Here is a 24,316-nt window from a genome sequence, read left to right as displayed (position 1 = left end):
AAAAATACGCTGAGGACTAAAATACATCAATCAGGATATGTGGATTTTAGTAATATACCAAGTAATGAAACGTGAAACATAATATTTACTGGAAACAGACGTGTTGAATCTTGCGAGTTCAGATTTCATGGGTGATGCTGATCTAAATAGTATTACTGTTCCTACTACATTTTTTAATAGTTCCAGCAAATAATACTACTTGGCTGAGTTGTTTAGACTTATCTCTAATTAGAAATATATATATTGTGCATTGTGTGCATGCTATTTTTCTTTAGGTATTTAATAAGTGAGAGGAAATAGGATGCATTAATTAGGGCACTAGTCTGAACTTGAGAAACCACAATTAATTTGTGACACCAGGGAATTTCCAGCATGATATTCTTACGCCTCTACCTTATCCTTCATATCATGACCGTGCTTGTGGTTTTGTTTGTTTCTGTTTGGAAATACGCCTGCTTCTTACACATTCGTTATCTTCTGTATTTTCTCTAAAGTAATAATTGGCTGTGAAATTGTTCGTCCAGGCAGAAAACAAAACGGTTGAGAGTTTCAGATAATTCTGATGTTATCGTGCTGAAATACACCTTTTGTGTACCAGAGTCGGCTCCATTAGCTGAGCCACGCAGGCCCTTTACCAAAGAATCCTTTACCTAATAGTCACACGAAGTAGGCCCTTAAGCGAGCTCTGTATAGACTGGTGAATGCATTAGAAACATATTGACGTTATGCGGCGTTCAAGCGAAGTACGTTGCCAAGTCCATGTCAATCTGTATGCGTGCAAGAATTGACCCGGATCAGGCTTAATTTATGTCTTCAGCAAAAAGACTTGCTCAGACGTCTATCCAGCATCACCAAGAAGGACGCTGTGTTGAGGGAGAGAAACAAATCTGCCTTTCCTCTGCTGTCTTCAAACTTGGCTTGCATCATGGGGCTTTGACGGAGACAGGTGAAAGCTAAATATCACGAGCAGAGCCCGTTAGCCCGTGCCCAGTGCTAACATGCTCCCTCCCTCGGCCGTTGCTTTGCCCAGCTCCAAACCCAGCCGTGTTTTGCTTTGAGCTGCCTGTGGGTAGTTCCTTCTAGTGCATCTTGACCAACTCTTTCCCAGAAGCATGCAAAATAATCTCCAGGAATTTACAAGCCTGTGAAAGTTTGTCTGCGTGTGAGATGTTGGGAGCACGGAGGTATTTCCCTGCTGTATCCCTACTGCAGGAACAAAACCAAAGTTTCTGAGAAGCCTGAATGCCGTGGCTGTCCTGCCTTCTTTCACACCGTGTGGCTTCGTGCCGGCAGAAGGCGGGTTTGTGCTTCGGTAGCACAGAGTCCTGCAAACTGGGGGGGCTGCGGCAGGGAAAGAGGAGATATTCACGCTCTATTTTTATGCACTTATCTTGAAAGACTAAAGAACCAGCTACATAACTTAGCCACCAGAAGTTGTTGATAAGAGATTATCTCCATCAACTAAATAGGAGCTTCGCCTCTTAAATTAATGGCACAGTATTCTCCCGTGTGGAGTCTGAGCTAATTTTAAAGGTGAACATAAACATGTCCAACTTGGTTTCATCCAGACTTTTTTTTTTTAACTGGAAATGCAAACAAAACACCAGGGTAGCTGTGGATACGCGTCATCCAGCAGGGCTAGAAGCTGCTCTGAATGCTGCTCTCCTGGGCATCCACAGCTCTGAAGTGTAAATGGGGCAGAATGAGTGGCCACAATTCTGGTTATGTTTTTCAGTCTCATCACAGAAGCTCAGACAAAATAAACCTCAGTCAAAGCTCTCTGATCTTCCTAAGCGCGCTGGCCTGCTAGAAGCACAGTGCCAAGTCCACCTGGGGAAGTGTAGGGCATGTGGGGAAATCTGGCTGCAGGGCTCTCGTTTGACCTTACCGGTGACTTCAAAAGCCTTTTGACGGTGGCTGGAGTTTTTCCCCAAGGCTGGTTTTCACAATTCTGATCAGCCCCTGTGGACTCTCATATTCTTCTCAACTGCTTTCATCCCTCCCTCGTCTCGTACCGCCGGCAGCATCTCCTTGGCGGGGGGAGCCGGATAAGCTATCTGCTCCATGATTTATCAGGAAGTTGGTGCTGAATGACGTAAGGCACAGCCTCTTCCCCCAGAGGATCTTCATGTTATCTCAAGAATTTGCAGCTTCTGCTGCAACTGACAGTCAAATCCAGAAGACTGAAATCTGAGACTCTTTCCTAAGAGTTTACGTAATTTATAGATATCCAACCAACAGGAAAAAAAAACACCATATCAAGTACATTTTCATCCTGCTTAAATGCTCGGTGGTTAAATCCCTGTGCTGGGGAGAAGAGTTACACAAAGGCCTCAGAGCTTCAGAGCAAGATAAACGGTGAATTCTCAGCACTTCAGAGAGATAACGTGGACCACCGACAAAGGGAGGGAACCATGTTTCCCTTGTTTGGAAATATCTGGGACACTAAGCCAGAAAGGAGAGGGTATTTATAGGGAAGAGGGAGGCAGAACATTTCCTCCCTCCGGAGTATAAAAAATAAAACACCTTTAAGTCTAATAATTTAATGAATAACCCTTATTTGTATACCCAGATGTTCTGAACAATGTCCATCTGTATATTCATCTGCATTTGCAAAGGCAGTGAAATGCAATTTCACGTCCCGCGGAAGTTAATGGGATTTGTTTACCTAACTTCCGTAGTGTCTGCTACGAAACCCATCGGTTAGTTTTCCTTCTGTGAGGAAGGGTGGAATTTCATTTGAAAAGTTTTTGTGACCGTTCGGTGTATTTTCTTTTATGGGGGAGAGAAAACCCATTATTTTTCAGAAATGCAGGGGAGTGCTTTGAGAATTGCAATTAACAGAAGGGATAGACACTGTTCCAAAATGAAGCAGGCATTTCGATTTTCTCCAAGATTTATTATAAAAGATTTTGTCCAGAAGCTTGAGTTTGGTTTTTTGTTTATTTTTTTTTTTTCTGGAGGGAGCAGTCCTTAGAAGCAGCTGCTTTGATTTACCGTGATTCATGTGACTTTTGCCTGAATTTCTTCTCGGCACTGAAATCCAGATCAAGCTGAAATTCCTGTAGCTTTGTTGAAGCCTTCCCAGCACGCTGTAATCAGGTGGATATTTCCGTGAAATATTTTACATATTTGGAAAGATTCTCAGCGGCCAAACTGGTTGTGCAAATATCCGAGCCTGTGTTTTGCCCTTGCCCCATGCAGGACTACTGGTTGCACAGGCAGTTCTTCTAGCTCACTAGTAGTTAATTCATACACGCTTTATAGATCGGGTTTTTTAAATGTTCTTGAGCGCATTCTTCACATCAGAGGCATGGGAGGGCACTGATGACATCGTCAGCCTCTTTTAACTTTTGTATTGTAGCAATTTAGTGCCTGGTCTTTATGAAATGTTCCGTTTAATATAATTCTAGCTCACGTAATCGCCGTTCGTCATTCAGACTTGACTGCAAAACAATTTAGGCTGGGGTTAGTCAAGTAAGTTGAATGTCATCTGTCACGAGGAAGATTACTTATTTCTGTTCTGCTGTCGATCTATAGGTGTTTGGGTTGATTTAAAGAGGGGAGTGGGAGCGCTTCGTCTCCCCATCTCTGAGCTGCGGTGCCTGGGCTGAGCAGAAAGAAAAGTGTTTGTTCTTTTCCTGGATTACTGCAATCTCCTCCACCCCTCATTGCAATCTGGTTATCTCATCGTTTTCATCTGGAAAAAGAGGTCAATAGATTACATCGGTAACAGAAACGCTAGGCTGGGGCTCATTCGAAAAATGTCGTGACTCTGCCGCCGTTCACGAGGTTGTCACTGAAAAATCCAAGTTCAGGCTCCATGAAAAATCTTTGTATTTTAAGTATTATAATTCGGAGTGTTCCCCCACCCACCCCCACCACCCTGCCATTAAAACCAGATTTTTCATACGGAATCTAACACACTTACCAAGGATGCAGACAGTGTAACTAGTGCCTAGAAATAAAACTTTTTTTTTAAATGTAAATGTTAAGGCAAAATCAAGAGCAGTGAAGAGACGACACATTTTCTGTCTTTGCCCAGCTTTAGAGAAAGTTTTCCCCGCTTACCTTCTTGTAAAGGCTGGGTAGCTCGCTCTGACTCTCTTCTGGAGAGAGAAATAGTGGTTGCTGCCAAAACCTAGCACCCCGCAACACTCTTCATTACCCATGGTGAAATCTAGAGAAGACGTATCCCCGTTAATTTCTTCCTTGATCCAAGCAGCACTGCGGAGTTGTGACTGAGGGCAAAATTTGGCTTACGGTTGTTTTCTTAAAGTTCCTTAGACTATGATAGGCAGCCTTATGCCTTTGCACTGGGGGAGTGCTCTGCTGCCTTCATATTGTTGTAGCAAACCCAGTGGCTTTACAAGATTCACTGCCAAGGAGGTTGTTAATTTTGGCTGAGGCGCCCCGTTTAATCCCGACCAAGTTTGGGGCTCCTACGGAGTCTGTTTCGGCTGTGCTGTCTGATTGTTTTCCTGTGCAAATATGCAGTTTTGCAGGTTATTTTGCTAGGGTTTTTTTTGTTTGTTTGATCAGGAAAACGCTATTATTGTGTTTAACGGGCAGATTATCAAAAGCTTTTATTGGCCGTTTTTGGTACAGTCAGATTTTTGAAGGTCAAGCAAAAATAAATTTTATTTTGGGTTCAATACTGGTGCCATTGTCCCCCTGCATTGGAGACAGTATTTGAGAGAAAAATATTTCCTGATTGGCACGGGGTAGCAGTCACAGGATTTAAAATCCTAGACTGGAGATCCTGGAGACTTGTCAAAGCCGATGTTTTGTAGGGATTGTGCTTTCCACTTCCATTTTTGAGGGTGCGGGATCACTTCTGCCATGGGTGGACCTGCTGGCAGTCTCAGCAGGGAGACCCGGGAGTGACAGAGATGTCCGTGCTGTCTGCTCTCCTCTGGCTGGTGGAGGGACGCAACGGAGCCGCCTGTGACCCACGTGGGGAGAGCAGACAGTAATTTTTGCTGCTGTCAAACTTGTGCTTTGCATCGGTGTAAGGAGAAGTTGTGAGACTCCTTTCACTGTTTGTGTTTGTGGTGCTTCGGCTCTCACTTCGCCCGGCAGCCGAGAGTCGGTTGCCGTGATTGAAGGGAACCTTTTCTTTCTGAGAGGAAGTCTTGCCTCTGTAAATGCCAGATAACGTCATTTCACAGCTGGCATCGGACATCCTTTTGAGTCCCTATTGAGGCTTTTCACATGTTAAGAAGCGTGAGTATTTTGGCCGGGCAGTTGGCCATTCCCTCCTCCTCCTGCCTTGGGCTGGGGGAACCTGTAGAGCTTTTATGGCCCTGTCACTTGTGGCAGCCCGGGTTCGTCGTCATAGTAAGGCGGTGATCTTTGCAGAAGTTACTTCTCCTTTTGAATGACCGCTCGGTTCATCAGACTTGGAGGGCTGCCGGAGGCTGCCGTGCCAGATTGTACCCTGGCTCTTGAATGCTAACGAAGGCCGGACAGACAGGCTAAAGTGACAGGGGATGAGAACTGAGAGGGGGAAAGCATGGAACAGCACACAAATAAATGAAAGGAATTAAGGGTAAGGCAACGCCACGCATCCCAACTATCACAGAAAATCATGAGCGGTTTGAACAACTTCATTGTATCTAGGAAAGGATTAGCATTCGTTGGCAAAGTTTGTAGTGGGAATGAAACATCAGGTTTTTCCCTGGAAAGTGGGAGGAGGAGCTCCAGGAAAATTTTAGGAGGGCCTTCCAGTCTCCTTGTTGAATCAAAAAAACTTCTTGTTGTTAGAAATGAAAGGCATTAATAGCAACAGCAGGTAGACTGCATACAAACTCCTGAAAGGAGAGGTAGAAAAATGTAAATGAAAATGAATGTAAAGAAAAGTGAAAAGATGTATCAAATAGATGTAACTCCTATAAATCAAACCAAATTGGAAGCAACAGAGAAAAGGAAGAGAGTCGAGAAAGAGAGGCAATGCTTTTTTAAAAACAAAGAAACACAAATTATTTCACTCATATTATAACAGTTCTCTCTTAGGCACCTTCCCATGCTTTAAGCAAGGCGCAGGAAGGGGCAATGATGAAAATAATTCCTTAATTTGAAAGGATTGATTGTGTATCTTTTTTAACCATTTACTTCAGTCTCAGTGTCACACTCAGTGAACTGCAGTGGGTTACGGAGCAGTGGTGTCTAATGCTCATATAGAAGGGACGAGACAAGAGAAGAAAGCTTACTTTCAAAGTCTGTCCGATCTGACTAGCGGCATTGAGCTGCTGCTCGTCCCGGTGCAACTCCAGTGTGTGCAACCCACGGAGCAGCGCTGCGCGTCCCTCCTGGGCCAAAAGGCGAACCTGCTCTATCTCTGAGCTGATACGGGTAAGCGCTTTAGGTCAAGCTGCAGAGGCTCAAGATTTTTAGCCACGAAGATTCAACCCCATTCATAGCTGTCACACACGTCAGGGTTGCCAGAATGAGGCGGCCTTACCGCGTCGCGTACCTCCGCCTGCCTCGCACACGTGCGTGCTTGCCTGCCCGCCCCAATGGGAGTGTGTTGCCCATGCCGACACAAGTTAGAAGAACGCTTTGAAACTGCAGCCTGTAGCACTGAAATTATGCTAATAAAAATCAACAGGATTTTAAATAGTTATTCTTGGTTACCTACTTTTGTATGAATCAGCTGTGCCGGTTTTAAAAGCGCACTTGACGGAAAGACGGCGGGGTGGCCGCTGTCTTCTCAAACCCGTGTAGCGTGCCGGCTGCTGTTCTATCACAGCAAAAGGGAAGCTGCCGAAAATAAATTTTAAAAATATATATATATTTTGACACAGAAAATAAGCTAAAGCAAGTCAAAAGTATGAAAGAGGGCACTCCAAGAAGACATCCTGTGTGTAAGCGGTTTGTTGTTCCAGCAGATTCAGCTTGGGCTTTCTCTGTTTCTGTGGGTTATGTCATTGTTTGATTTGGTGTTCCTTCAAAACCAGCCAGCTGCAGCCATGTGCAGTGCATTGCCTCTGTTATCTTCTTTGTGAGACGTACAAAGTGCTTTCTTAAGATGTAAAATGTATGTGATAGAGATGGGGGGTTGCAGTATTTTACTAAGAAAGCCCTTTTCTGCCTTCTGATGGACCAACTGCGTGGTCGCAGTAGGAATTCCCTCAGATCTGCAGCCAATAAAGTAGAAGCTGTTATTGCTATCTTCCAGCGGTAGCAGCAAAGGAGCAGAGAAAAACAAACCCAATGTGTCACTTACACTCCGTTTGTCCCTTGCATCCAGCATTTCATTTCCCTTGTGGGTTACTGATCTTATTTTCTTCGCTCCATCCCAACGAAAAATATACATCAAAACAATATCAGGGGACAGGGAGGGTTGAAGACAGTTACATTTATTTTTTAAAACACTTTTTAGCAGAAGGGACTTCATTAGGTACATCTGAGTGCTTCCACATCTGTTTGATGTGAAAATATCTGATGCTTATCCATGCGAGAGCAGATATCTTTTTGTTAAAGAAGGATGGCTTGAAGCAGAGAGACAAACCATGTGATGTGAATTTGCGCTCCGGGTATTCTGGAGTACCCTGCCCCGTTGCCAGTAGGATACTGAAGCCGTCAAGGTAAAACTATCAGGTTAATAGATATGGACTATGGCCAAGATGTCTTTGAAACATGCAATTAAATTCATGCCTAAAATACCGTGATGTTGAAGCAAACGTCAGTTATCCTTTGCGTTAAGTCCCAGTGAGTCAGGATGGCTAGAGTTTTGTTTTTTTTTCTTATTTGAGGTCTGAAAATGTAAGCTTCTGGGGTTTATGCAGGCGTTTTGTTTTGTTTGCCTTCAGTTACTTAGGGGGTGGCTTGATTTTTTTGCTACCTCCATACAATTTGGTCTTTAAGGTCAAATACTGAACTCTGTATTTAGCAGGAGGATTAAGATAGCAACAGTAGGAAGGCTCTTAGAGATGGAAAACTTACGTGAGATCCTCACGCGCAGGAATTTTTAAGAATCAGAACATGTTGCAATGGTTGGGTCTTTTCTTGAAGTTGGATAACGTCGGATCTCTCTAAGGAGGAGATCGTAGGGAGCTGCAGTCGTGTTTTATCGCTAGTGTTTTTATTAGTTTTCATGTAATTAGCAGAAATTTGAAATATTTAATATTTAGAATTGAAATCTCATCCAGGTATTTGTAGGCTTAATTAATACTATTCCTTGGTGTATTATATTTTAGCATGGTGTCATTGACCGTTTTGAATATAAATATTTCTTTCACAAGTTTTTTGATGCTGAAGAGCTCCCCAGTTTTGCCAGTTGGGGAGGTGGTGCTGAGAAGAGCTGCCTAAAGCAGTGTGTGTTCAGCGTGGCACTGGATTTCCTCTTTTCCGTATTACACCTGTTAGCCAGCACATGGCCCTGCAGTTCATCCGTGACCCTGTCCCGCACAGGGCAAACTGGAAAGATGCATCAAGCTGGATTACGCAGGAACCCGTCCTAGGTTTAATTTTATTCAATATTTTCATTAAGGACTTGAAAGATGGAATAAGGATGGGTGCTTATTAAATTATAGTCCATATTGGGCCCTGATAGGGTTGAGAGTGCTTGGTTAAGGGGGAGGGAAGGAGGACAAGGCAAGAGAAGAGTGCAGACGGCCTTGAAAAAAAAAGTTTGATCAAGACAAGGGCAAAGTACTACACTTCAGTCTTTCTCAAACCTGTTTTGGGTTGGTTTTGTTTTTCTTTTACTATGTGGTAGTTCTGCGCAGTCGTTCTGGGAGGTAGAGGGTGCCAGAGCGGTGGCACAGGCTGCCCAGAGAGGCTGTGGGGTCCCTTCCCTGGAGACATTCACCCCCCGCCTGGACGCGGCCCCGTGCCCCTGCTCTGGGGGTGCCTGCTCACGCAGGGGTGGGATGGGGTGAGCTCCAGAGGGCCCTTCCAGCCCCCACCAGTCTGGGATTCTGTGAGGTATAGTAGACTACAAAAACCAAGTGTCGAGTTACTTTATAGACAAAAGAGAGCAACAACCCTCAAAGCAAGCTCTGTAGATGGGTACGTCGCTCCTTAGGTGGTACTGCTAGGGCTTCGGCTGGACTGCGGCAGCCAGGGCTGCTACCGCATCTTCAGGAGGATGGAGACCAATTTAAAAAGCATCCCAGAGGACAGCAGTAAGTGGGATCTCTGACCTGGTAAATACCGGTATGGAAGAAATGAGCTTGCTTTGTTTAAAGAGAAAGGATGGCCTCAAGTATGTGAAAGGTTGCAACAAAGAGAGCGATGATGAACTCGCCTGCGGTGGGGGTGCGGGGAAGAAGCAGTAAGTTTACGGTGCAGCAGGGAAGGTTGAGGAGATAATCTTCCCAGTGATGAGGAGAGTTAGATACTGTGGTAGATTGCCCAGCTGAGGAAGTGTTGAGATTGCCATGATCACGAGGTGGGAGGTTATTTATTTACTTTTTCTTCATTTCTTCATAGGCAGACATCTCTGAGGAATGGTTTAGGTATAGACCTAAACCTCATGGTTTAGGATAGGCTTAGGTTATAGGTATCGTGTTTCAGTGTAGGAGGATGGACTCGATGACCTTGTCACATCCCTTCCAGTCCTGGTTTCTGTGGCTCAGCTGCAGCGTGGCAGTTTTAGGTTCCTCCTTGTACAGGGAGTTTTTTTTATGTGTATTTCTACAATTCTCTGGAATGAGAAAGTCTGTATGTGGTGTTCTTTGTCTCTTAAGCTTTGACGCCGGCAGGCCGTTCACAAAGGAGCTGGGCTGCGTTATGAAGAGTTCATTTTCTTGAAGGTTGTGCTGTACGTGACTGATAAAAGATCTTTCCTAGCATTAAAGCTGGTCACAGCCCCAATAAATCTGGAACAAATTCTGAGAAAGCATGTCGTGTTATGACTGGCATATCTGTGAGCATGGAGCTCTGCTTGAGAATTAGAGTAAAAGTTTGCAAAGTGCTCGTGCTGATGTCATTCCTTTGGAATGGAAAGGCTGTTGAAACAGTAAATACTTTCTGTGGCCAGAAGCTAAGTCTTGAGCTGGACCTTTTCCTCTCTGCAAAGGAAAGAATGCAGAACAAACCCAAAATCTGTATTTGCAATGGGAAAATCTTAATTAGTTTAGAGCTTTTAGCTATTTCAAACCACTTACATACACAGCTGCTGTTCATGCAAACATGAAAACTGTTCATGGAAACTTCCAACTTACCTTGAAATGACAAGTTTTGGGGTTTTTTTCCTGTTTTTTAAAGCTGTGCTTGGTGTTCAAAAGCATGCTTGGAAAGGTCTGAAAATTATATTTGTACTGTACGTGCAGAAAGGAACATAGATGCAGGCTAAGAGAAGCATATAATAAAAGGCTTTAGTTCAGCAAGACTTAACATTGAAACCCTGTTAGCACCAAACAGCTGCTGGGAAAATGCCATTTTTAGGGGTATTTGCTCTTGGTTGTATCTGTGGAGTTTTGGTATTGACCCAACCCAAAACTCTGGGGAAAAAAAAAAACAAGAGATGAGCAAAACACAAACTTAGATGTGGTCCAGGCGTTACAGCTGGCTTCTCTGCTGCGAAAGGTTAGTCTGAAACATTGCGTCCAAATAACCCACAGCCTGGGAGTGAGAACCTAGTGCTGTAGCTCAGGACAGCTATAACGTTCATGAGACACTGCGATCTACAGGATAACTCAGATTTTTTTGTACCGTCCCCCAGAGGACCCCAGTGAGCATTCCCAAGGAATTCATCCCCACCCCCAGCTTCCTCCTAGGAGGAAGAATTTTGCCACGGCAGATGTGGGGAACAGATGTTGAGAGGAAAAGTTATAACGGGACAATGACCTGAAGTGTTAGTTGGGCTCTTCCTTGACGCGACTGAACTTCTGTTCCCGATGGCAAAGGAGGAAAGCGGTGCATCTCCGCTGCCTGTCCCTGCCAGCCCCAGTGCTGGTGTCGGGGTGGGTGACAAACAGAGCTTTTATTTGTTCATGGCAGACGCTCGGTGCTCGAATAGCTGTGAAAGAGAGAGGAAGGGACAAAGATTTAAAAGCAAATCACCTGTCTGTTATTCAGGGGCAGTTAGTGCGGAGTAGGTGAATCACACCCAGCCACCCACCACCTTTCCTGAGCAGTTGCAGGTAATTTTTCTGAATTCTAGTCTCCTGTTTTACATCAAGGTTTCCCCTTTTCTTCCGCCTGTTCTTCCCCACCTTTCCACCACTGCATCTGTGATGCCTGGGAGACACTCATACTCCTTGTCCCTAAATGCTGCCAGTGAGCTAATCTAGTAGAAGAGTCCTCAGCAGCTGATGAGAACCAATAGTAGTGAGCTAGGAAAAAAGGCTTTTCAACACTTCTGTATTATCAGTGTAGAGCATATAAGGGTTTTTTCCTCTCTATTATTTTCTATTTCAGAAGGTTTTGAGCTCTTTGTTGGCTTGGGAGAAAGATGGTGAGCTTGACACTTAATGTGTTGTAAGAGAGGTTGGCAGGTAAGACCAGCTTCCTGCTGCGGGAGGGATTCACGACAGCTCTCGTTCTCCTTACCTCAGACTAGCTCAGGAGACTGTGAATAATGACGTTTATTACTGAAAGGAGATCAACCATCCATAGAAGCCTGAGGATTTTTTATGGCTTTTGAGATGGGAAACTAAGTATTTGAAATACTATAACGAGATGACAATTCTGCAAGCTTTCTCTCTCCCAGAGAGGTTGGCTTCGGTTTTATTAACGAGTCTTTCCAGGTGGGCAGTGTTTTTTCTAGCTTTCCGACAGAGGTTGGGCTTGATGACCTCTCCTGAGGTCCCTTTCCAACCTGAGCTGTTCTCTGATGCTGTTACAGCTGTCACTTGTGCATATTTATTGCTTTACGTCTTCAATTTTACATTTGCTCTGTTTTCACAGGGCATTGCCTATTATTCGTGAGGGGTTTTTGGTTTGAATTCAGTGCAGGGCTCTAAGGCACACGCTGTCCTTTCCATACGGTACAGTGGTTTCAAAGCTTGTGATGAAAGGGCACTTCTCGCTGTAGACTTTTCTTTCTTTGCTGTTGTTCTTGTAAAAGGATTCATGGCATGAGCAAACCAGCGACGTGGGATACGTTGGCTCTGTACGCCTGAAGTGGCTGGGGTGTGTGCCGTGTGTGCACGTGTTCGCTCGCACCTACCTGCCCGGTCTCAGGCGTGAACGCTCGCGAGGTTGAGCATGGGGGTTGTCTGACGTGGTTGGTCAGCATCGGTGCATCACCTTATGCATCTGATTTTCGAAAATGCGACGCAGCGTCCATCCGTATACATATGATTCATCATCTTTAAATTCAGTTGTTAATTTTTTTGCACTCACATTGTCACCTTAGGTCTGTGTGTGTCCCATTCCCACTCTCCAAAACCTTTGAAGGAGACTTCTTCTACCTCCAGCTTATCTGTATAAACTCTCGGTGACAGAAATATCCACACTGTCCATATAAATATTCACATGTCCTTAATACCTCAAAGCTTCAGTGTATCTGGTACTCAGAGCCTTCTCCTTGTGACCACGCTACATACCTGGGGAGCTACTATAAAAGATTTCCGTGGTAGGACTCTCCACTGAGAAGCCTGACTGAAGTACTTGGGGTTTTTTATTATTTATTTGCTGGGTCTACTCAACTCCCTTAGGTCTTAAAGTCAGTTCCTGTATTTGGAGCAGTTTGAACCTTCAGCCCTGACCTGCAAGGGTCAGAGGACTTAGTTACTGTACAGAGCGGTTGTTTTTCACGGGAGAGGGAAGTGAGATTTCTTTGGGCTTCAGGGTTTATTTTCCTCTCCTGCTTAGTGTGACACAGATAGCATCCTTGCTAGAAAGCAGAAAGAGGAAAGAAAATTCAGTCCACATGTTTGGGATTTAAGGTTGAGAATGATTCACGCTTAGCTTCTGGGGGTTGTAATTAGGGGTGACATAATAACCATAAACTTTCAATAAAATAGTAGCAGCATTTTTGTTACAGTCTGTAGCTGCAGAAGCTGCTTCTGATTAGCATCCCTTCGAGATAAGCCTACAGGACCTCCGCAGTTTCCAGATCTGGATCCAGGTTTCTGTGGCGCAGTCCTAACCCTGTGCTGATGCTGAAGGGAACCCTGAATTCTGAAAGACCCCGAACTTTGACGTTTTCCCTTGGATGAGCGCCTCAACCTTTTCCTTAGCCATTTCAGTCCATCTGTGTAGTTTTCAAGTCAGTATTGTCTTAATGCTGGCTGAATCCTGCCCATTTATACACTTTATAATACGCTGTAAGGGTTATCTGCTGTGGAAAAAACCAATCACGCTCTCCTCTTCTCCTGAGTTACTGCTACTCGTTTCTTTTCCAAGTGGCTGAGACTGAAAGGAATCCAGGAATGCATGGAGCAGCAGATCTGTCATTCCCACTCCACACCAAGGTGCATTCTTGTAGGGAGAGATGGGCATTTACACTGGAGTTCGGCCATCAGCATTCAGCCAATTCTATTTTTTTGGCAGCCAAACACATGGAATTTTTAAAAAGAAGATGTACTTTTTTTTAAAGCAGGTCACAGACGAAAATAAAGACACATTCTTGGGCTACAAGAACTAGGTCAGGCTTTGAGGGAATCATTTGCAAAAGCCGTTGATCTGATCTCACCAGGTTTTCTTTATGAATGTTTTTTGCTCCCTATGCCAAATTTGTATGCTTTTTATAAAGAGGTCCTGCTCATTTTGCTTTAGGTGCGATGTACTCTGCTTTGGGTAGCAAACTTTTTACATTAACATTTAAAAAAAAAGAAAAGAGAGAAGAAAAAAAAACCCTCCAGAAAAAATATGTTCCTAGTTTTCCATTAGAGAATACTGTAGTGGAAAGTGAGGCCTCTCTGTGCTGCGGTCCAAAAGGAATAAAGCTGCTTTGTGTCACCTCATTACTCTAAGCTGATGTTTTACCTCAAGACTTCTTTTGGGGAGGAGGATGGGGGAAAGGCTGATTCCGCCGTTGAGATGATCGCCTCTGCAGCACCTTCCGTGCTCAATTAATCCGTCTAATTTAGGGGCAGGATTTCGCGCCCTGCCCCGTGATAACGCCGTGTAGCCCCTGCAGGAGCTGCTGTACCAGGCGCAAGGCTCGGGGGGGCAGGGACGGGTCACCGCTAGGCAGGCATCCGCAGTAGCCTGGCGTGACTTTATTACCTCCATAGTGTGAGGGTGGCTGTTAAGAGTTTTGAGCATTACATGATAGCAGCGTTTAAGGACCAGGAGCTGTAGGGTGGGTGCTGGGGCTCAGGACAGATGCCCTGCACAGCTCGGCTGGGCTTTCCCCGCACGGGGCAAGGATGCTCATCCTCTCGGGTAGCCCGGTGCTCTGACGAGCCGGGCGGAGAGCCGGTGTGTTTGGTCAACAAACCAGGATTAGGTTCAGCAGTAATTGAGCTGTAGAAACCCCTGGGCTTCTTCCACAGCGCAGCTTTGCAAACGGGATATTTTTGCTCTGTGAAAGCAAATCCCAATTAATAACATTGTTTGTGGAGGACACCTCTACAAATAATCCCACCTTTCTGAATATCTGCAGTTGTTGGAAGTTTCATTCCCTCCTTTCTAACAGGTTTTTAATATTAATCTAGATAACTAGATACCTTTAATTCACAAGAGCAAAAGAGCTGGTGCTTGTGTACAGGTAATCTCTCTCTTTCTCTCTCCCCTATTTACAGATTCCTGAAGGACTGTTGATATAGCTGACGCGTTTGTTTAATTTTGGTCATTTATTTTTCTTCCTATTTCCACGTTTTCTGTTTTACAGAATTCGATTCGGAAACAAAAAGGGTTCAAGACATTCTTTCTGGAATGGAGAAACCACAGGTATGTGATCCCAAATTACCACACAAAACACGCAGAACAGCAAATGTGATGAGTAAATTGTGTCACAACGTACTGGTGATTTCGCAGGGGAGCACCTCTACATTGCTCCTACCTCCTCTCCCCTGGGTTGAATTGTCTTTGTCATGAGCAATTTATGTCTGTAATCATTATTGAATTAGCTTGATTTTATTATTCAATGGCAATTGCTATATTCTAAGTTTGTCTGAGCCATAAACGCACGTGAATCGTAGTGCAAATTGAATCACCGTGCTGGTGTGACCACAGTCAGGTAAGGTTGTTAATAAATCTGGTTGTAAGCCCTCTGGATGTGATGTTTCTCTAGTTTGGTGTGTCAAATGAAAACCAGAAGGGTATTGTGGATTAAGCGAACCGTCCAAACAAGCACTTGAAGAAGCAGCCCCAAGGCAGAGGGAGACGGCTGTGCTTTGTGAGTTTTACCTTCTTGGCTCTGTCAGGGCCCAGGCCTTCCTCTGTCCAGCTGGAAAGCTAGTAAACAAATAGTAAATAAGAGAAACAACAGTTGGAAAGCTCATCTAAAGGCTGGGTTCAGTAGTAGCTGATAGAGGCTGATATAAAGAAATTCTGCAGTGGGAACGTGAAGGGGTGGTCGTTCCTTAGATGCAGAAGTGGCGGAGCTCAGGGAGAGGCAGGCTTGAGCACAGGCTGAGTTTTGTATTTAGGATCTGTTCTCGTACATCCTTTTGTTCGGAATAAATACAGAAGGTGTTCGGTGTTAAATTGCTCCATCAGAAGGTGTTGGATCCTACTGTCATGGGATCTGCAAGAGCAGGTTCAAAGCCAGCCAGAATCCAAACCAAACCTGCAGAGAAGATAAATACCAGGGGGTGCCGCCCGAGACTGTTCGCAAGAAGGAAAGTTGCTTTATTTTGTGTGGAGACAAGTGACAATACTAAGCTGGAGACTTGAGAGAAGAGTTTCTGGGAGATCGGAAGGGAAGAAGGTGCAATTATGGCAAAATTAGGCTGGTTTATTGTACAGAGTGGGTCAATATTTTTGTATCGAGAACTACCTGAATGTTGCTCCTCCTCTAGTAAAATGCCACAGCCTAGATGCCTTTTACAAAGATCTGGAGAGCTGACATGGAAAACCTGTTATTTCGTACTTTTTATATCTATAGAGGTAAGGAGAGAAGCTGTTCGAGCAGTTTGCAGGATTCTGTGCAATTAGATTTATGGCAACAAGAGCACTTAAAGCAGAAGGGAGCTAAAAACTACCAATAGACAAAAAACAGTTCTCCTTGAATCATTTCAGAATTAGGAATCTTTAAAAAAGACATTTAAACCATGATAAATGCTAGTTCAGTGCTAATGACATTTAGAGAGAAGATGCTGGGGATTATTATTCTCTCTATAACTTTGACATTTGTGAGTAATTAAATTCATAGCAGTCTCCCGAACCGTTAATTGCTGTGAACGATTGTGTGTGAGCGTAGTCAGTATTATAGCTCACAGAAATACATCACATCATGCATAAATAGTCAGCGGGGCCATATTTCTTGGTGAGCCCTTATGCATATATGAATGAAAAATAATGTCTAGAAAAACAACTGCGTAGAAAGAAGCGACTCAGTGAAAACATAAGGGCACAGAGCAGCAAGTCAGTGGCAAGCTGAGTGATGCTACGCCTGCAGCACGTGGCTCTGATGTGGCCAAGGAGCAGCTCTCTCCACTGTCTGAAGCCATCTGAAGGGATTAGCCCTCTGAGCAAGTCCTGCAGGAGACTCCGCAGCCGCGGTATCTTCCATCTGGCTTGTCCAGGTGCCTCCCCGCGACAAAGTCTCTCTCACCTTCCCACGTACAAAATATACACGCTTTTAAAGTTATTAATTTATAAAAAGTCTGTTTTTGATAATAGCTGTTGTTACCGGTTTGAGATGTGCAGCCAAACTGTAAATTTAATCGTAGCTTTACCCCTTTGACAGCAAAAATTTTGAAAGAAGCATTTTTCTCCGGCCCCGCCCCCTCCCCCCCCATTTTTATTCAAACTGAAATATATTTTTAATTCGCATTATCGCAGACAAAGTAGGCACTCCTAAAGCAAATACCTCAGTGAGGGAAGGGAAACTTGATTCTGGGTTTCCGAAGTGGCGGGGGGCAACGTCGCTGCATCGGACGGCGTGGCTGCCGAGCAGATCGTGGGGACATCAGCTCCCGCGGGGAAGCACCGCAGGGCCGGGGAGTCAGAGCTCAGACGTTAGCCTGACTTGCCAGAAGGCAGCCTGCCTCTGCTGGCTTGCTCTGTGGCGAAACTCGTATTTGGTCATCGGGATTTTTGCCTAAAACTGCAGGATTAGACCCGTAGTTTAAAAGCAGAATCTGGACCCGGTAATAACCGTGTATTCATTTGACCCCCAAGTCTTTCAGGCGTTGCCCTCGAGGGAGTAAATGAATGTTGCTCGCAGTGTAGTTCTCACACATACAATAAAACCCTGAACCACACGATGCCTGTGAATGCTAACCCGGAATTTGGAAGATAATGAAAGTTGTGCAGAAACATTGTTCGTCACCTGAAAGACGGGAAGGACCGATATTCATCACTCTTGTAACCTTATTAAAGTAGTGCGGGAGCTGGGATTCTTTCCCAGGGGCTTTTATAAAATAATTATTTACACCACCGAGTTTTGATAGCGGAGAAAGCAGGCATTTGCTGTGTAAACCGAGAACTTTTCAGAAACTAATTAACTGTGCTTTTCACCAGACATACAAAACTCCTTGTGGGAGAATCTTTTGTGAGGTCCTGGCTAAAAGGCCGAGCCAGTCCCGTTCAAAGCGAACGCAGCAGTTTTGGGGACGGACGGGACAGGCTGGGGTAACTAGAAAGCAGCACAAAGATTTACCTGCCCAGCTTACGAAGAGGTGCTCTGCCTGCTTATACTTTGGCTGATTGAAATTAGGGCACCATTAATGACCAGTGAACTGTTTTTTTACCCACAGCTAAGGATTTACGCCTGCACATTCAGTAGTGACGTTAAGCCCACCACCGTGATGTTAGCTGTGCTGTTCCCTGCAGCATGGAAAGGGCCGGTCCAGATCCGTTCAGCTGCTCAGTATCTTTGGAAAGGTGCTCGTTTTCCCAGGTGTAAGCAAGAAAAGTTGGAGTGAAAGCTGCTGAGCTGGTTTGCGAGTGCCTGCTTGTTATTCTCAGCATATCGTAACCCCATTTATTTAACTTGCCCTTTTTCACAGCGAAGCTAGTGCTTCCTGCTCCAGGTGGGAGTTCCTCAGTGAAGTTAAGTGGTGGCCTTGGCCATTAAATCAGGTATCGAAGAGATACGCCTTTGGCTGGTAAATGTGATACGATATCGAGCCTGTGAGTCGGTGAGCAGGAGATAGGGTTATCTCTCACCATACAAATAAACCCGTTCCCAGCGCTCGCGCTGATGTGCACGGTGCTGTTCTGCGTTCTGCACCCGGGGAGCGTATAGATTTGCCTTTTCTGACTATATCGTGCAGGCAGTGACCCCTCACTCGCTTTGCTACGCTTGCTGTGTGTACTCAGTGCAGCGAAGAATTGTATTTAACGATTTCTGGTGTTTATTTTCGAGCCTCCACCAGCAGTTACTGTGTACATACCACCACCAAGGCAGGCCAGCAGCCGCTCTGAACGCCCTATCAGTGAGAAGTTCATGGTGTGGCTGGAGCAGCTTAGCAGCTGGGTTTGCACTTTTATCCTCTGCATGGAAACGTCTGCACGCCGGCTTCAGAATAATAGCCTAGCAGTTAGTCCATCAGATATTTTCTCTTATTTTAAGACACTCTAAAAGGCCTAACTTCTTACAGATCGCTAAAGTTCATGAAAGGCCGGAGTTTTTGCCGTACTCAGAATATATACGTGTGTCCTTGTGAGTAGTCATAGAGAAAAACATTTCAATAGAACATTGGCAGGATATCATGCCTCCAGCTCCAAGTCTGTCTGAATTTATGAAAAACAATTATGCAAGCATATTTCCATAATAAAAGAAACTGCGAGTTGATGAGCTGAGCTGGCACAGTAGTAACGTATGTTAAAAAAACCACGCCTGTTTGGATCTTACTATACAGTTTTCTGATCAAAATATTATTTAAAATACAGACTTTTAGCTCTAAATATCTTTAGCACAATTTCATTCACGTGTGTATATATCCCTCTCTCAAAAATGTAACTTATCGCTCTTACTTGAATCATTCAAGATTCTTATAAGCTATCTAATCCAGTATCAGCTTTCACTGGTCCAAATTTTTGAAGCAAACATTGATTTCATAGCATCAGAAAAATGGGATTAGAGCAAGAAATCCCATGAAAATTCATGCAAGTATTTGCATGTTTGTAATTTTTACCAAAACAAAACAAAACAAACCTTCATACTACTTGAAACTTCTTGCCCTACAACTTGTTTTTCACATTAGGTTGAACAGAGGCTTTCTTTTTGGCAAGACTGAAGTGTGCTGCTATAAATTAAAATCTCTAACTTTTGAGAGCACAGTGTTTAAGTTGAGACGTTTTGTGGTGTCACCTTCTTGTCAGTCTGTTAAAAAACAGATTTACGACTTGCTCAGAAAGAATCTGCTTGATATATGGGCGTCACACGCAGCAGTTGTGGTGCTCTTTAGCTGGAAGCAATGTGTTTTCATGTGAAAAGTTAAATATTCTCCATTACAGAAAGCTATCCAGGAGCCAGATTCATAAACAAGCCCAGTTTACAAACTGCTAATATTTCACTACCAAACCATGGAGTCATGGCATGGTTTGGGTTGGGAGGGACCTTTAGAGCCCATCCAGTCCAACCCCCTGCAGTGAGCAGGGGCATCTTCCACTAAACCAGGTTGCTCAGAGCCCCGTCCAGCCTGGCCTTGGGTGTTTCCAGGGATGGGGCATCGACCACCTCCCTGGCCAACCTGGGCCAGGGTTTCACCACCCTCATTGTAAAATTATTTTTCCCTATATCCAGTCTAAACCTCCTTTAGTTTAAAACCATCAGCCCTTGTCCTGTCACGACAGGCCTTGCCAAGGAGGTCGCCCCCATCCTTCCTGTAGCCCCCCCTTTTAGCACTGGAAGGCCCCAATAAGGTCCCCCCGCAGCCTTCCCTTCCCCAGGCTGCACAACCCCAGCTCTCCCAGCCCGGCCTCGCAGCAGAGGGGCTCCAGCCCCCGGAGCATTTCTGTGCCCCCTCTGGCCCCGCTCCAGCAGCTCCATGTCCTTGTGCCGAGGAGCCCCGAGCTGGAGGCGGCGCTGCAGGGGGGTCTCACAGAGCGGGGCAGGGGGGCAGGACCCCCCCCCTCGCCCTGCTGCCCGCGCTGCTGGGGATGCGGCCCAGGGCACGGTTGGGGGTCTGGGCTGTGAGAGCACGTTGCCGGCTCGTGTCCAGCTTTTCACCCACCAGCACCCCCAAGTCCCTCTCCGCAGGGCTGCTCCCCATCCCTCCATCCCCCAGCCTGTGTTGATGCGGGGGGTTGCTCCGACCCAGGTGCAGGACCCTGCACTTACCCATCATTTATGGGTAAGGTGTTTCAATTGTCTCAAGAAAAGTGTAGGAAATGTGTAACTAAGCACCTGCATCGTTCATCTTACACCTTCTAAAATAACAACGTTGTGCTCCATGTGTTGCAAAAATCTGTTAAAATGATAGAACCAGTGAAATTTGATGCATAGGAGAAATGGCTAAAGAATATAAAACCTTGTGCTTTGATTCCTCCTCATGGAGGCTAGCTAAAAAAATATTCTTTACATTTTTGCTACAATTCAGAAAGAAATTGAGTTGTTTTCATTACAAGAAGTGGAGAGTTTGTGGCAGAGAGCTTCAGGCTATGGTAGCTTTGAGGCTTCCCTGGGCTTTTTCAGAAGGCGTGCATAAAAACATTGCACTGTCTTTCCAAGATAGCCAGTGCAACTATTGTTTTTTATTTCTTTTTCTTCTGATACAGTGGCGGGGAGGGGAATTTTTTCTTTTTCCTTTTCTCTTGGCTTGATAACAGAAGGCCCGTTCTCTGGGAAGCTGCCGCTCGGTATGTGCAGCTGATGAGCGGCGCCTCCGGCACCGTGCCAGTGGGCTCTCCTGGTGAGAAAGGCGATGCTCGTTCTGTAAGCTCGGTCAGACAAGAGTTATGTGGACCTGTGTTTCCAGAAGAATAGAGCTGCACCAGCAGGGTGATATTGTTTTGGTGCAGGGGTTTGAATTTGGGGTTCCCCCCCCCATTTTAATAAAAGAGAATCCTCACCCAGGTGCCATCGAGGTGCTGCACCCGGGGGTGGCTGCAGGTCATGCGTGCAGTCTCTCTCTCAGGGCACAAAGTGATTGAGTTGCAATGTAATTTTTAATTGGCAAGTTGGGCTTCTTTTTATGATTTTCCCTTATGCTTCTGAGTCAGTGTAACCTTGCAGATTAAATTGGGGTTTTTACTTATTTGCAGTTGAATTATTGCAGTTTCAAATGACAAGAAGGAACAGGATAACTGAAAAATCCATCAGAGTTTTACTGGAGAATCTCCCTAGCAAAAGCTTTAGAAAAATAATTGTATTCAATCCAGCCTGTAGGTTAAAGTCTTTGTTTTCATTTAGTTCCACTTCTCTTTTGGTAATGGCCACAGCAGCAGGTACCACCAAAAGGGTGCGAGGCACCCTTTGCTGGATGCTCAGACAGTGACGAGCCTGCTCAATGCAGGGCAGCATCTCCGTATTCCCCGTCTGTTAGAGATTAGGTTATGCCATGAATCTGTGAATCTCTATTTTTGTTTGTGCTGTTGGTGACTAATTCTGACCCTTGACTCTTCACCTGTAGCTCTGGAATTTCCTTTTCACAAGAAACTGATGTGAAAATTCAAACAAAAAGGTAGTGCTTGTGGTGGGATTCAGAGTGACTGATGTTTCTTTTATAGGTTACAAATATTCAAGCAAGAACAGTGTTACTTTCCTGGTCGCCTCCCACTGGCCTTCTGAACGCAGATAGACACAACAACGGTTTGCCTTACACCTGTACCTACGAGGTTGCCTTATCGGATAAGGGGAGGGATGGAAAATACAAGATAATTTACAGGTAACGGCATCGTTTTTACACTTGTGCTTTCATTAGGAATAAACTCTGAGCTTTTCAGGGTGTATTTCGGCACGCCCATCAGTCGCAGAAGGAAGGCCCATTTGAATACCTCGCTGTCCCGTCAGCCCCCCTTGCTGGAGCAGCTTGCAGGGAGCTGCTTGAGTGCATGTCACAAGATCCCTAATTGCCTTCCCATCCCACCTCCCCGGCGCGTGGCAGGTCCGGCGTGCGATGCTGCCTCTGCCGTTGCCGATGAAAAGGTTACTTTTATGCTAAATGTCAAAACCTTTCGCGTGTGCCGCGCTGGCGGGATAGCTGCCTTCCTAATGGCTACATTTCTGCGGGCGTGCAGAATTAAGAAGAGCGAAGCTCGCTTTTTTGAGCTAACGAGCAAAAGTTGAGGGCTTAACTGCTTTGTAGCACCTTAGGTGAGCAGAGGAGGGAGCACGTCAATCAGTAAATAGGCTATGTAGGCTCCCCAGAAAAACCCAAATCCTTGGCTTTCAGCCGCCTTCAATAAAAAATCTAAGGGATTTCTCTGTCTCTCCTTCCAGCGATCCTCTGAGCTCATTCTGTGATCCAGTACATACGGCATTATGCCTTTCTTTTCCCTGCTAGTGACGTCTAGGATAGAAAATTTTGAGATGTGACCTTGGCTGTTGTGAAATAGCTAATCCTTCCCAAATCTCCTTAAATAGAGTCCAGGTGGTACAGCATTTATGGAATTAACCTCTCGAGACTAAGCTGTCTCCTTTCCTAAAATGTCCCGTGAATTAGGGTATTCCTCCTGGTCTCCTGAAGGCAGGTCTGCGTGAACTGTCCTGGGTATTATAAAAAGAGCATATTAACCAGGGAAGCGCTGCCTGATTTTCATTTTTTTTTTTTCTGGTATTTACACTGGCTGTTTGTGAGCCAGTGTGAGCATCTCCATAGGTTAATGAGTGCTGCTGAGCTCTTAAAATGGGAAGGACACTTCCCTAGTACTGCTTGTGCTTGCTGGTGTGATGGCTGCACATATTCTCCTGGTTATGAAATGTTGTGCATCTGTTTTAAAGCTGCTAGTGGTGATCTGTCTCCTGGTGCTGGCCAGAGTACAGCCATTAGCTTAATGTGGTACGAGCAGCAGTAATCATTATTGCTATAGGCAAAAGAAAGTCTCAATATGTTGAATACATTGTCTTTGCAAAAAGGTGTGCTCATTTCAGAGGGAAAAAACTGCTTTTGCAGAGCATTGGACTATTTGAAAGAAAGAAGGTTTTTTTGTGGATTCCCGGCAGCCCAGCAGGCACGCACTTTCTGGTTGATTTTGCTCTCTTGATTTTAAGATATCTCCCTGTATTTGTCCAACTACCTATGAAATATTTTTTTAATGCTAAATTGAGAATTTTCTCGTTTCCCATATTTTAATAAAAATCATGAATAAGCCAAGCACTTAGATGAGATGGCTATTCACTTGTTAAGCACTGACCCGGATCTTAGTCTTCACAGAATTGCCAACACATGGCTGAGCCTAGTATTCAGTTACCAGCAAACAAACCAAAAGGAAAAAGAACAGTCCTAACTATGTTGGCTATGTTTGAAATTAATAGATTATATGCTCAGGTTTTTTCTTACAATGTCTGAAACACTCTGCTGTTAATTTTCTTGGTATTGAAAGAGATCTGGGTCCAGCTGTTACAGCGTTAATTAAAGCTCTGCTTGCCATGGTCCTCGCAGAGAGTGGGGTTCTGGAAGAGGCAACAAATAAGCGGAACAGTTGTGCAGGAAAATACACTTTTTCCTGTGAAGTTCAATGCCTCTCACTTTCCATAAAGCATTTTGAAATAGTGGATGTGCTGGAAGTACAGAAGTAATATATTTATTCTGCTCCTTTCAGCTCAGGGAGGGTTGAAGAACGTAATGAGCTTTATGCAAATATCAACAAAACGTAAGGATGGTGTTGAACTAAACCCGTATAGCTAGCTTACTGTGTAAACTGGGGAGATAACCACTTTTCTGCTACGTACACAGAGCTTTATAAACTTCTCGGGAAACATGAAGTGTGTCAACAGATTGTAGGTGTATTGTTTACTGCTCTTTTTCTGTGGTGGGATTTTTTTTCTTCTTCCTTCAAATCATAACATGAGGGAGTCGCTAGTCGCTGGATAAATCACTGGCTGTGCTAAGTGTGATACTGCTTTTCCCAATTCATTGATTTGTTGGTTTTGGGCTCTTTTCCTGCAGTGGAGAAGAACTAGAATATAACCTGAAAGACCTTAGGCCAGCAACAGATTATCACGTCAGGTGAGTTAGCATGGCTATGAGTGTCACTTAAACAGAAACTCTTCCATTATATTCGAATAAATGTGAAGTTTTTTTATCTAACTGTACAAAGTAGCTCGAGAATTTCAAGGTCACCTCTGTAGGTGTTTTTTCAGTGGCTTCTAGATGTTTTCTGACAGGTTTAATCTCGGACTTCAAGTTACAAGAGT

The 24,316-nt window shown here is 44.7% G+C and overlaps 1 protein-coding gene across 1 annotated transcript in view; it reads left to right on the top strand.

Annotated features, from left to right (window-relative positions):
* FNDC3B (fibronectin type III domain containing 3B) overlaps window positions 1-24,316 on the top strand; it is a 211,777-nt gene that overhangs the window by 118,288 nt on the left and 69,173 nt on the right. The window contains exons 7-9 of the mRNA XM_075098472.1: window positions 14,735-14,793; window positions 21,688-21,845; window positions 24,069-24,128. Of these exons, the coding sequence (XP_074954573.1) occupies window positions 14,735-14,793; window positions 21,688-21,845; window positions 24,069-24,128 (277 nt within the window). The remainder of the gene's footprint in view (window positions 1-14,734; window positions 14,794-21,687; window positions 21,846-24,068; window positions 24,129-24,316) is intronic.

Source organism: Phalacrocorax aristotelis, chromosome 7 (assembly GCF_949628215.1).
Source record: "Phalacrocorax aristotelis chromosome 7, bGulAri2.1, whole genome shotgun sequence".
NCBI lineage: Eukaryota > Metazoa > Chordata > Aves > Suliformes > Phalacrocoracidae > Phalacrocorax > Phalacrocorax aristotelis.
This window is presented reverse-complemented; position numbering and strand designations above follow the sequence as displayed.